At 33.1% G+C, this 14,455-nt stretch overlaps 1 protein-coding gene across 1 annotated transcript in view; it reads left to right on the forward strand.

The window, feature by feature from the left end:
- The window catches only part of LOC106869306 (trafficking protein particle complex subunit 8), a 115,640-nt gene that overhangs the window by 15,322 nt on the left and 85,863 nt on the right, over nt 1-14,455 (forward strand). The window contains exon 2 of the mRNA XM_052971467.1: nt 8,413-8,613. Within this exon, the coding sequence (XP_052827427.1) occupies nt 8,413-8,613 (201 nt within the window). The remainder of the gene's footprint in view (nt 1-8,412; nt 8,614-14,455) is intronic.

The following is a 14,455-nucleotide window of genomic DNA, read 5'->3' on the forward strand; positions in this document are numbered from 1 at the left end:
GATCACCTTTGGCAGTAGTTATAGCTTGAATTCCACGAGGTATGGACTTGTACAAAATTTGAATTGTTTCCAAAGGAATGTTTGTCCATTCTTCAGCTAAAACAGTCTCCAGTTCTTGTTGTGATGATGGTGGAGGATATCTACTCCTTAGTTGTTTTTCTAAAATGCACCATAAATGTTCAATAATATTAAGATCTGGGGACTGTGGTGACCAGATAAGATGTTCAACTTGACTAGAATGCTCCTCATGCCATTCAGTAACAACTTAGCTGTGTGAATTGGTGCATTATCATCTTGAAAGATTGCGTTTCTCTCCAGAAACAGTTCCATAACCATAGGATGAATTTGATAAGATAAAATGCTTAAATAGTCTTGACTATTAATTCTGCCATGAAGGAAAGCCATTGGGCCGGCGGATTTCCAAGATATAGCCCCCCCCCCACTCGATTATCACAGATCCTCCTCCATGTTTAACAGTTGGAAGAAGGCAGTCTGGGTCAAATGCTTTTTTTGGCTGTCTCCACATGTATATTCAGCTGGTGATTGGAAATAAGGTAAAGGATGACTCGTCTGAGAAAATAACATTCTTCTACTTCTCTAGCGACCAATTCTGTAGGATTTTACTCCACTCTAAATGCTTTGCAATGTTTGTTTTTGAAAATAGTGGTTTTCTGATTGCAGCCCTCTCATGAAATTTGGCTTTGTGCAGCTCTCGGCAAACAGTTTTTGTGGAAACTGGGTTCTCGAGGTGGTTATTAAGGTCTGCAGTAATTTTGGAAGCTGTACTTTTGTGATCCCTTCTAACAATTTGCTTAAGAGTCCGACGGTTCCTATCAGAAAGTTTTGGTTTTCTTCCAGAGTTTTGTTTCGATAAGGTGTTTCCCTCTTTCTCAAAGGCTGTCATTATTTTTGAGACAGTACTTCTTGATACACCATATATTTCAGTTGTTTTCGTTAAGCTAGCACCTGCCATATGAGCACCAACAATTTGACCTCTTTGAAAGCCCGATAGATCTGTCATTTTAATGAATTTTAATTACCTTTTTCTGATGATATCTGAAAAGAAACAGCAATTTTAGCAAAACATATTAAGCAACACTAATAATAAATGAAAAACAAAAATAAACAACCTTTTGACGATTTCATAGCTATTTCAAAATTATGATGCTAGGTGTTTCCATTATTTCGTCCAACCCCTGTGTGTGTGTGTGTGTATATATATATATATTGTATGTATGTGTGTGTTTGTGTGTATCCTTGCCTGTGTACCATGTAATGGTTGTAAATGAGCATTATCATGCAAGTGAATTTGTTTGCTTCCAGTTCTCCCTGAAAGACTTGTAGCTATGGGCAAATGTTACCTTGCTTGGAAACAAATGAGGATTGACAACTGAAAGGGTGTCTGGCCATAGAAAGTCTGCCTCAGCAAATTCCATCTGACCCATACAAGCAAGAATAATTGGACATTAAATGGTGATGATGATGAAAGAGACAATCTAAGTGAAGTTACTGAGGCACTACAGAATGACTGAAGAAAAGTCTGAACTTATAATCTTGAAATTAATTGACAAAACATCTTTTTCACATAGTCACTATTCCTGTGATAGTGTGGAGATAGACAAATATTTGAATGTCAGCTGTTATACTGACAAAACTGCTTAAGAGAAAAAGGATTTGAATAGGACTAAATCCCTTGATCAGAATTAAGTTTATCAGTCTGAGACAATGCAAAGCAGAATTTAGTTTGATATTTTGTAGTGTAGATTTTACTTGCAATATACTTTTATAAGACATCCTTCCAAAGTCAATATAATCAAAAATATGTTGTCATATGAACAAATAGATGTATAAGCTTTAAAAATAAATTGTCTTTGTCTGAATAGAGTAAGTTAACATATTTCAACAGGTGCTGACAAAAATAGCTAAAAAAAAAAATTGGAGTGGTTAACATGCAAATTTATATACTTTGTGCTAATATAGGAAATAATCATAAATATAAAATGTCAGATTGACTTTTTGATGTTAATCAAATAATTTAAATGACACAAAGAATAAAAGACATAGGAAGGAATAATGTAAATTAGACAGATAGAAAAATATGAAAGCAGTTCTAATACAAAGGTAATTTTTAGGCAATTTTTATTCTGAGAAGTGAATAAAACCCTGCTTGAGACCTCATGTTTTAAAAGTTTGTATCTAAATTTAAGTATTCCATCATCATTAAAAAAAAATTTTTGGTAAGTTCTAAATGCCAGCTTAATGACAAAGTTCGTTATTTTACTAAATACTTCAAAATTATTTTTAAAATTACTGTGATTTCATTAGAAATATGGTTACAAATTAACAAGAAAAAATTATTGTAATCATTTTATAGGCATCAAGGATTGGATAGAATATTTGGTTGGTCATGAATTCAAATGTTAGTAAATTTAAGTCCTTAGGTAGATGTGTATTGCAATGCATGCAAACTTTGTAGATCTAGATTGTCAGTCTGAGTAAAATCACCATACTCCCACCATATTTTCTGATAAAGATCACCAGTTACTTTCAGCAAACCAAAGTCACAGTCACTATTTCATATCTAGGAAATAATCTTGTATTTTGTTTGTTGTAGTCTTAACTAAAACCCTGAAAATTCTTACACAATCTCTGGTTTTCTTTCTGGTGACTCCATATAATGTAATGCAGCTAAAACTACATGCCAAATATTAGCTTTCTTTTCAGAGCCAGAAAATACTTAATTTATGATCAGTTTGCTAACCTTATATAAAACTCCTCTTACTGGTCTTATATCTGGAACAGTGATGCTACTTCACACAACTGTTCTAGTTTGCACCTGAAAGACTCACCCACCAATACACAGTACAAATTGTGGCTCACATACATGCTTTCTCTTCTGTTTGCATATTCCATGTCTGTTATGACAGCCTCTGCATTTTGAAATAGCTAGTTGCATACCATTTCAACCCAACATATCCAGTTCTCTCCACTACCCCTAGTCCTTGATTCAACAGTTTTTATAGCTCTTGCTCTCCAGAACTCTAAGTTTATGGAATTCCCTCACTGCTCACTTTTTTTCTTGCAGATATTGACTTTCAGATGCTCAGGTTGAACATAAAAACTGTATTGATCTCACCAGTGTCTCAGAGAATCTGTGAAGGTTGTGGGTTCAGACCCTTTTTTAAACCATAATGAAAAAAGTAAAACCACTAAATTTTTGGAAGTAGTTATAATGATAGAAAACAATTTAATTATATTAGTAAATTAGTTTGATTTCATATTATTTTTACCACATTCAAGAACAGTAGTGTTGTCTGAATGCTGAAAGTACTGACATTTTGAACTAAGAATCATGAGTTCCAAACAACTACCCAAATTTTTGGGTGGATATTCTAAAAGCAAAATTGTTTTACTTTAAATTTTCAAGTTGTTTCTATCTTTGTGTAGTTTATTAAACACAATTATTTATTTCATTTCTTTTTGCAGATAATAGATAAAAGTCTTTAAACTTAATTATTAATAGTATAACTTTCTCTGTTTATGTTATTCAGTACTCATTGTAATCCATTTCATTTAAATATGTCATTGCATTCACATGTATTTGATAACTATTTATAATGTTTCCAAAATGGCACATGAATTGTGAATGCTAGTACTGTAGGTAACAGTTTTATGACCTCTAATTTGCTGTTTAACTGCTTTGAATTTATTTAGCATTTTTCTGTCTAAAATAAATGAGAAATGTTTCAGCTGATCTCAGAACATTAGTGAAAAGATATTTTAATTAAAGTACACAGTGAGTGTTTTTAGTCAATCCATTTTAGGAATCGGTGAAAAGAAATCATTTAAGAGTGTCAGTTATTTAACAACCCAATGAGTTTAACCAGCTTGATTTTTCTCAAATGTCCCAGAGGTCCTAGAGGATCAAATTAGTTGTTGGGGAGGATGTACTGAAAGTGTAGTAGCTAGAGTAAGTATAGGATGGAGAAAATTCAGGGAGCTTTTATCTCTGTTGGCAATTCAAGATCTCTTTCTCCAAATGAAAGGAAGATTGTATGATGCATGTATACGAACGAGATTTGGGCCCTGAATGCAAAGGACATGTGAAGATTGGAGAGGACTGAGGTTAGTATCCTCCACTGGATGAGTAATGTTAGCATTCATGTGCAACTGCTAGTGTGTTGAGAGAAAAGTTAGGTATGAGAGGAATTGGATGCAGTGTGCAAGAGAGAAGACTCTGCTGGCTTGGTCATGTGATACAGATGGATGTTGATAGCTTCATAAAGAAGTATCAATTACTCAAAATAGATGGAACTCCTGGAAGAGGGAGACCCAGAAAGACATGAGATGAAGTACTGAAGGATGATCCTAGGACACTGAACCTTATGGAGGATATGACAAAGGATTGAAATATCTGGTGCCTTACTGTACTCAAGAAGACCCGTCCTCCACAGCAGAAGTGTTAATGCTGCTCTGCCTGCTGAAGAGGATTGGTCTGCAAGAATCCTGTGCTGGTACCACGTAATAGTTCCCATACCAGCATCAGGTAAAAGCACCCATGCCGGTGTCACATAAAAGCACCTGCGCTGGTGCCACATAAATAGCATTCAGCACACTCTGTAAAGTGGCAGGCATTAGGAAGGGCATCAGACTGAAAACTGGTGCAGCCCTCCAGCTTGCCAGCCCTGGTCAAAGGGTCCAACCCATGCCAGTATGGAAGACAGGTATTAAAAGATGATGATGATAATTGATATGGAATTTTCTTTTGCTGTTTAACAGAATAAACACTTCAAATTGAAAGATTATATCTTGTTTGTAATTGCTAATTTCAATGATAATAATCAATGATGTATTGGACTTGTTGGTCGATATTCACTCAAGTTCACAGTAAAAGAAAAAGGTTTATGAAATTTCTTTTTCTTTTCTTTTTCTGTTTTGTGTGCTGAAAGAATTAATTACCTTATAGAAAATAGTCATATAATTTTGAAAGTTAGATAAAATAGATGACAGACCTATGAAAATGGGGAAAGAAATAAGATAAAGCAGATTTGTTGGTTGGATATATAATATTCATTTGAGAGATAAGCCAAGTTCATTGATGCTAAGTTGGTTTGATTGAGCATTAGTTATAAACTGCTAATGAGAAATGCAACATGATAGTGTGGAGAAGCAATTAATATTTGCAAAGCATTTCACTAGGTTTAGCATGAGAACTATCTAGCTATGTTGCTTGTTTGTTGTCTACACACATCTTTCATTTTTTTGGATTAGATGTTTCCTGTTTAGAGAACACTTGTGTAGAGTGTCAGTAGATTTTTCCCTGAGCCATATACTATTGTCTCTGATATACACTATTCCTTCATTGTATGAATGACCAACTTGGTGTTGTATACTGTTTCACCATCATTGTTTTAGTAACCATTTTCCCATGCTTACATGGGTTGGACAGAATTTGTTGAGGCAAATTTTTTATGGTCAGATGCCCTTCCTGTTGCCAACCCTTACAAATTTAAGTAACGTAATATTTGCTCATGACCAGACATGTTTTCATGCAAGATTGGAAATGGATATCACTAACATGATGGTGATATTTGTTTACAATTATCATACAATGTCAAAGTGAAGACAGTAACACGGATACACACAATGAGTTTCTTTCAGTTTCCATCTGCCAGATCACTCACAAGGCTTTGGTCAGCCTGGGATTGCAGTAGAAGACACTTGCTCAAGATAGCATGCAACAGAACTGAACTCAGGACCAAATGGTTGGGAAGCAGACTTCTTACCACACAGCTATGCCTTCTTGATCATGTAGGCAAAGGCACCACATTCAATCTAAATACCTCAGACTAGACATGATCAGTTGTTAACCCTCTATGAAGCTGAAGTAAGAACACTAGAGTACCACTTACATCTGAGTGGGTAGTGCTGTATATCACAAAACTAGGTCACATCCAAAAGTAGGCTATTTAACTAACAAACAATTCACTCACTAATACACTTTAACTATTTACCAATACATTGATCCTTTTCTTTATTACTACTACAATAACTGCTTCTCTGAACTAGTTGCTGCACACTCTTTCATCTGTTCTCTCTTGTCTTTCACCCACCCATTACTTTTACTGTCTCATATCATAGACCCTATACACAAGATATTTTTTTTCAATCCTTCCTTCGTAGAATTGTAAACCTTTGGAGCACCCACATTTTTCCTTGAGACTGACCTGCAGATGTTACAGCTGATATTTTTCAGGAGATTTATTAAAATCAAAGAAGTACAAAATTCTAATCTCTGTCAAAAAATGATACCCTGATTTTAACCCACTTGTGTATTCCGGCCACTTTGAGAAGGCCCCATAGAAGTCCTTCAAAGTAAAAGTACCCAGGACCCTTGTCTCAGGCCTCCTTCATTTTTGAAATGACAGCTCCTCAAGTTCTCCTTTAGTTTGGGGAACAACCAAAAGTTACAGGAAGCAAGGCTCTGATTGTAGGGAGGATGAGGAACAGTCTTTATGACCATCTCTGACAAATAGATTGTTACCAGGATGCTCATAACTAAGCAGCCTGGGAACATACTTGGCCAAATTTTACGCATGGTCAGATATTTATGAATAATTCTGTGTATAGTTGTCATACCAACTCCAAATTATATGGTTATTGTCTTCATAGATACAAGACAGTTTTCATCCAGAAAATTGCGAATTTTCTCAATCAGCTCTAATGTTTTGATATCTCTTTCCTTCTCACACCTCATTGTTTCACTCCCTCTCTACCATTTTTGGACTTCTTGTGCCAGTAAATAAGTTAATCCATAAGTAGGCTGGAACATTTCATAGCTTCTGTAATGTTTTTGTCCAATTTAGCACAAAACTTTATAGCATAGTAAGCTTCAAAATGTCCTGACTGTATTCTGAAAACTAGTCAGCTATGACTAGAGTGTGTTTAGTAGAGTGTGTTCAAAGTGCTGTTACAACCATCTCCTTCAATCTGGAATAACAAAAGTTGGTAGGTCAGCTTCTTAGATGTATAGTAATGATATACTAAAATTACAATAATCTAGGACAATTATGACTGCCTCTCCTAAAAATAAGTTTCAACCTTCTGGAATGCAACCTGTATATCAATCTTACCAGTTTCAGAAGAACTATAATGGATATAATTACTACCACCTTTCATCATCTTACTATCTTATGAAACAAAATTCTAATGGAGAATTAGTGAAGAAATATTACAAACTTGAAGCTTTTTCAGTAACCTTTATTCTTTAGTTTATCAGTATTGTAATATTATTGATTTATTATCCAATTTGAATTTGGAGACATCTACAATAATAATATTTATTTTTGTTTTTATTTATTCTAAAACATAAAATTTGTTTCAAGTTCTTAAAGCAAATTTTGGAGTTGATAAAATGCCAATGAATTCCTTGGGTAGACATATGTCACTATGCCTTTCTCATACTTTGTGATATTAAGACTGTAGACATCATGATTATAATACTGAATAAGTTCGTGAATTTTGTTTCCTTAGTTTGTATTTGACTGGTTAACTGCTGAAACTAGGTTATTTATGTTTTTAATATTTTAGATTATGTTCTGTAAACCATTTTCATGTTTAAAAAATTCACCTCTTACAGATATGTAAAAATATTAGATTTAAGTATTGGAAATTTTATTAACCCACTTGTTTTGGAATTGTATGTATTGAAAACAATGATATGGAAAATGTTTTCAACCACTTCATATTGTGAATTAGCTTTTGTTACATTAATTTCACAATTTTTGAATTCATCTTCTGTTTCCAGGGATTTATTTGGTTGTAGGCAACAATCAAATTTAGTTACGTTCTTCTCAATATTTAGGTTATCTCAGACAATGTCAGTACTTTGAATATGCTGGAAATGTTTTATTTTACATTAATAGATATTTTGAAGCATTGTAGTCTTCATAAATTTTATTACATATGTAATGTTTAAGTCATATACTTATTTTTAATATTAGCCTAATTGTGCTTTTTCTGGCAAAAGTAATTTTTTTGGCAACAATAAAGTGAACATCTGCCTCATGAGCTATGTGTTTAAGACAAGTAATATAATTGGTGGATTAGTATTTTTTATTATGACCCTATCTCTAATATACTGATGTGTCTAGTGCGAAGAAATCAATATCTATGTGAAGTAGATGATCAATGGAGATTGCTATAATAAAATTACTTAAAACTAAATATCTTATTGTATCAAATTCAATATCTCATTTTTCTGAGTTTAAATCATGCAGGTGCAAATATATGTACCAGTAATATATCTGGGACTAGAATACTTACAATTCTATACAAAAACCAAAATCAATCTTGTGCATATGATAAAGAAACCAGTATTATTCTTTAACATACTCTATTTTCATCTTCCAGCTCATATTCGAGATCCCAACAATGTCCTTCACTCAATACATAACTTGAAAATAACAGTGAAAGATTTGAACACACCTCCCCCACAACAAGCTGTTGCTCGGAAAATGATGACCGATACTGTAGCTAGTGCCCAGCCTCAGCTATTGGATGGCAATCAAAGAAATGTTATCTCTGTGGGTGATTATGATCTGCAGCTAAGTGGTAAGTTACAAAGTTATTATTACATGGTGAGAGAGAGGTAACATTATAAAGGCTTTATAAATCTCTGAATAATGAACTTAAGTAATTTAAATTTTCAAATATGCTAATTTTTTATGGCTTATGTATAATATTGTACAACTATTTAGTAATTTTTTTAATTTCTATTTTGATATGTACAGAGAAATCTGTACGTTTGCTGGAAAGGTCTAATGAGACTGGAACATGTCTAAACTTGTTTCCCACATTTGCAGAAATAATTAAAATAATAATCATTGAACTAATGCTTTTTTTACCCTTAACATATACTTATTTTAAGTTGTTTTATTATACTCACTTTATATATAGTTCAGTGTCTCACTGATTTGATTCCACTTACTATTCAAACTAATTTTGGTGTTTGTCCTTTCAAGATTATTGATTAAAAGAGATAATTTTTAGAATGTCTTTGTTTTACCTCAGATTAGTCCTGATTGAGCAGACCTGTGATAAAAGGCATTTTCTAGGTAGTGTGTATTTAGGATTACATTATTCACTGCATGTTTCCTTTGATAACACAATTGAATGTGAAAGGATGGATGGAAAATGATGATTTCAAGCAGATTAAGGAACCATGTAGAAGTTTCTGTTGTTGGCATAATTTTTAGTTTTTTGTTGAGCCCCAAATTAGCACTGATTAAGTAAACTTCTGATGAAAAGCTTCCAGGTGTGATCAAAACAATATTTGAGATACATTGGATGTATAACAGTGATTTATCTAACTTATATGGTGATTATTCTCCCCAATAGAATTCGAAGTCCATGTCTGTTGGTCACCAATTTATAACAATGTTGATTATCTGGTTTATAATGGTATTGACTTGGAAAAGATAATAAATATAGATGTTTATTGAGTAGGAATCTATGGTGATAAACCTGTCACTTAATTATAAGTATTATCACTAGACATAAATCTTAACTCTGGCTGTGCAAAGGCTGTGATGAATTATACTCACCAAGATGCTGAATGTGCATGTATGTTGAAGATAAATAAGCTCGCTCTTTTTCATCGCTATAAGTTTCATAGTTGCAGAAATAAATTTCATTAACAGGTTGAAGAAAATGAAGAAAGAGAAATTATTTACTAAATTAGTTTATTTACGTTCATTTAACCCTTTAGTGTTCAGATTAATTTGTCAAATGTAATGCTTATCTGTTCACATTAATTTTGGTTTATTCAGGTTCAAGTGGGGTGTCCACAATATTTGCTTGTAACTTTGTTAATTTTTTACATACAGATTTGAAATTTTGTAAATGGGGGCTTGTATGCCAGTGGTTTATAGTTACAGAATTTTAGCTGATCATTCTGATTAAATTTGACTTTTATGGGCAGGTAAATTTAATTAAAAGGTGTAAAAACAATAACATTATGAATAAACACTAAAATTCATACTCTTAATACATCTTACCTGTTTGATTTGTTACTAAAATTATCCCAGATGTCAACTGCCAACAATTTTACATTTTTCAAGATGAGGTACATTAATTTGAATTAAAATACAGGTGTAATCAGTTCAAGATTTTATTTTTCTATATTTCATTCAAATGTTTTCATTGAGAATAAAGTACAAAACTCTTTTACTAGTCAATATATCATTGGCTATGTACTCTTATACAATTTAATGAATTCATTTACGTTACAGAATGCATCTAATAAAAAAAGCTCATTAACAGGTGAGACAAAGGTGAATACAGGTGTGTAACCTACTGAAAATTAATATGTATTTTTCACTTTCAAATATTATTTATAATAAAATGAAAAGGAATAAACAAAATAATATAGTTATGACATATTTTTGTCATGAAACTGCCCAAAGCACCCTTTACACAAGGGCACTTTCCAAAAGGAATACACATATATGAAGTCTCAATCTGATCCCCTTTTGCAGTTTTTCTTTTTTTGCAGCGAACACAGTCTGCAAACTTTTTTTCTTCCATTTATTTTTTCGACTTTATGAAAATCAATATTTTCTCTGTTGATATCCACCTCAGTTAATTTTGCAATTTCTCCCAGTTCTGTGCTTTCTAGAAGAAAAGCCCTTATGTAATTGAGATGTGATGTCAACTCGAAATTTCAAATGGTCATAGTCTTTTGGTGGCAGAGGTACCTTGTGGCTTTTTACATATACAATATATGAATTTACTACAGTTAAATTAACTAAAAACCACAAAATGTATCTCCACCATTTCTTCTTAGGTCGACCAACTGTGTAATATGCCCGATATTGGTCAGATTTATCAACCCCACCCATATATTTGTTATAACAAATATTCACTAGGGGTTTCCCCTCAGCACCAACACTAGGTTGTTCATTAGAAGACAGGAATAAAATCTGTTTTGTCTTTGAAAGCAGTAGCTAATAAATTTTCTTGTTGCAAGTGTAAAATGTCCCTTCTTTTTTTAAATTTTGTTTTCGTTTCATGGGATAAACCTTTACGGTTTCCCATAACAGTACTGCACATGTAAGTTCTTACAAGGGAAAGATTTTCTGCTAAAACCTGATTCACAAACTTCCCATACCTTGATCTGCCATTTAGTAGGTTTGGCAGGTATGTAGTGCCGAAAATGTACTCTGCCCTTATAGCCTATCATGGCTTCATCTACACTGAGATTTTCCCCAGGTAGATACAGTTATATATTTATTAAAGAGTAAATCAATTACAGGACATACTTTGTGCAGGGGATCGTAGTTCAATACAATTTCTCTGGAGAAAAATTATAAAATCTTTTTTATAAAAAAATTCCAGGAATATAAAAGTCCATGAGGAATATATTCAAACAAACTGAGAAAGTTTTTTGGGAAAATGTACAATTCTACCACTTCTAGTTTTCTTTTCGCTGGTAGGTGATTTTAAAATTGACTTGTGGATCTTTTCCTCAACCTTACATACATACTTACACATAAGCATACACACACATCATCATACATGAAAATATATACATATGCATATGCCCCCCCACCACACAGTGAGACATTTAGACATTGATGTAGATATATAAACAATTATATGCATAGAATATCAGATGTTTATTGACATATACACACCTACTCCTTGTGCATATAAGCAATGTCTATACACAAATATATCAACAAAATATTTAGATACAAAGCATTTATGAAATGTGTCAGGAATACATAAAAACATAAATGATGCAGTATTCTATAAACAAAAACACTATAAAGCAAATGATATATAGACATCCTAAAAGTAACATGTTAATAAAATTAATACAAAACCCTACAATACAATATAACGGAAACATCAAAGTGCAGATGAATATTTAGTAATAATCAATATATGATCAAATGAAATCACTAAGATATATAAGAATAATCAATTACATCACCATAGGTATAATAAGTTGAGTATCTGTGTGTGTGTGTGTGTGTGTGTGTGTGTGTGTGTGTGTGTGTGTGCGTGTGTGTGTGTGTATACATATATATATATATATATATATATGTATATCTATATAGGTGTGTGTATACACACTCACATGCATACACATGCATGAAGTCATATCCAATGATTGGTGTAGCAGCATCATAGTCATCTGCTACAAAGGCAAAAGTGACACTTTGGACAGGAATAATTACAGAAGCATCAAACTGCTGGACCAGGCAATGAAAGTCACGGAGAGGGTCCTAACCCAATTAATTAGGGAGAGAATTAGCATAGATGAGATGCCATTTGGATTTGTGCCAGGTAGAAGCACAACTGATGCTGTATTCATAGTTAGGTAACTGCAGGAGAAATATCTAGCCAAAAATAAGCCCCTGTACCTGACTTTTGTCGAAATGGTGAAAGCCATGGACAGTCCCTGCTCCATTATCTAGTGGTCAATGCAGAAGCTAGGGATAGTTGAGTGGTTGGTGAGAGCTGTACAAGCCATGTACGGGGATGCTGTCAGTAAGGTGAAGGTTAGCAATGAGTATAACGAGGAATTCAGGGTACAAGTAGAGGTTCACCAAAGATCAGTTCTCAGCACACTCTTGTTCATCAATGTCCTCTGAGCAATAACAAAGGAATTTAAGACAGGTTACCCATAGGAACTCCTCTACACTGATGACCTTATACTTATAGCCAAATCACTACCTGAACCAGATTAGAAATTTCAGGCATGGCGGCAAGGTCTAAAATCAAAGGACCTTAGAGTTAATCTAGCAAAAACTAAAGTCTTAGTAAGTAGGAGAGTAGGCAAATCACAAATTCCTTCAGGTAGATGACCCTGCTCGATCTGTAGGAAAAGTGTTGGTAGAAACTCCATAAGATGTACTTGGTGCAAGCTATGGACACATAAGGGGTGCAGCAATATCAGAGGATGGTTAACTGGGAAAATAGTTTGTGTGTGTGGAAGGTGCACAGGTACAATAAACACTGAAAATGTACAGAAAATAGCCCACCACTGCAAAAATGATGTTCTAAAAGCATTGTTTATACTTTGTCAGGTATTTGCCATATCTCATTCTCTTAACTCTCAGCCCTCAATCACTCCCATATCCATGGCACTACTTTCCAAAGTGGTTGGCATTAGGAAGGGCATCCAGTTGTAGAAATCATGCCAATGGTAATACTAGAACTTGCAGCTTGCTGGATCCTATCAAACTTTCCAATCCATGCCAACATGGGAAAGAGACATTAAATGATGATTTGAAGTCTCTAGACATAGTCAGAACAGTACTGGAGGGGTATTTTTCATCACGGACAAGTGAATTTTGGAAGAGGGGCTTTGCAAGTCTACCAGATAGATGGAAGAGCATTGTAGAAAATGGAGAGTATATTTTAGATTAAAAAAGAACTTTATCCTAATTTTGAAAAATAAAAGCAATATGAAAAAAACACATTATTTATAGGATGACCCTATATATATATATATATATATATGTATATATATATATATATATATAATATATATATATATATATATATATATATATATATAATATGTATATATGTACATAGATATTTGCACTTCCATATACATTTTACTCATGTCTACATGCACTTGTGTGTGTCTATATGTATTTACGCAAACATATACAAAGTTGGTAATGCTTGTTGTTTCTTGGTATGGTTGTGAAGAGATCGTTGGATTTTCCAATGAATAATGTAGGGGATATTTTGGGACTTTGAGGACCATATATATTCAGAAAGTGAATTTTCTATTTGAGTTATAGAATGTATGTATGTGTTGGTGGTATCTTGTTTTGAATTCAATAACAGTTAAACCTATTTTTGAAACAGAAGTTGGTGTTGTAGCATAAGTAATTAACACTGTGCCATAAATTGTTACTAATAAGGCAGTTTCTATTCTGAGGGCAGGATTAAGAAATGTTTCAATTACAATTCGTTGGGTTAGGTGTGAGATTTTGGTTTTCATATTTAGATAATTTAACTGATTGTAATTAGCAATAACTTTTCTGCAAAATTGCTTATAATCTAACATTATGTTTGTACCAAGTTAGTTGATACAGTTAGTTGGTCTTTGTGTAGGATATTGAAGCATAGGCTGTCTGTAGCTGTTGGGATTTGTAGGTTGATGGGTGGATTGAATAAAATTTTTTGTTTGATATTGTTGAGTTTTATTTGTGTATTGAACTTTGTCACTGTACCTGCTATTATGAAGTGCTTCATTCTAAAGTGTTGCAATTTTCTTGAATACAGGTTTATTGGATAACAGAATCTTAAATGTTCTTAACTAGGTTTTTAATATATTGGGGCGGTTGAAAAATTTATGAATAAATTGGATTTTTCATTTTTTTATTTAAAAAAATTTTTTTAATAAGATTTATCTATGGTGGGTTCT

This window comes from Octopus bimaculoides, chromosome 1 (genome assembly GCF_001194135.2).
Source record: "Octopus bimaculoides isolate UCB-OBI-ISO-001 chromosome 1, ASM119413v2, whole genome shotgun sequence".
Taxonomy (NCBI): Eukaryota; Metazoa; Mollusca; class Cephalopoda; order Octopoda; family Octopodidae; genus Octopus; species Octopus bimaculoides.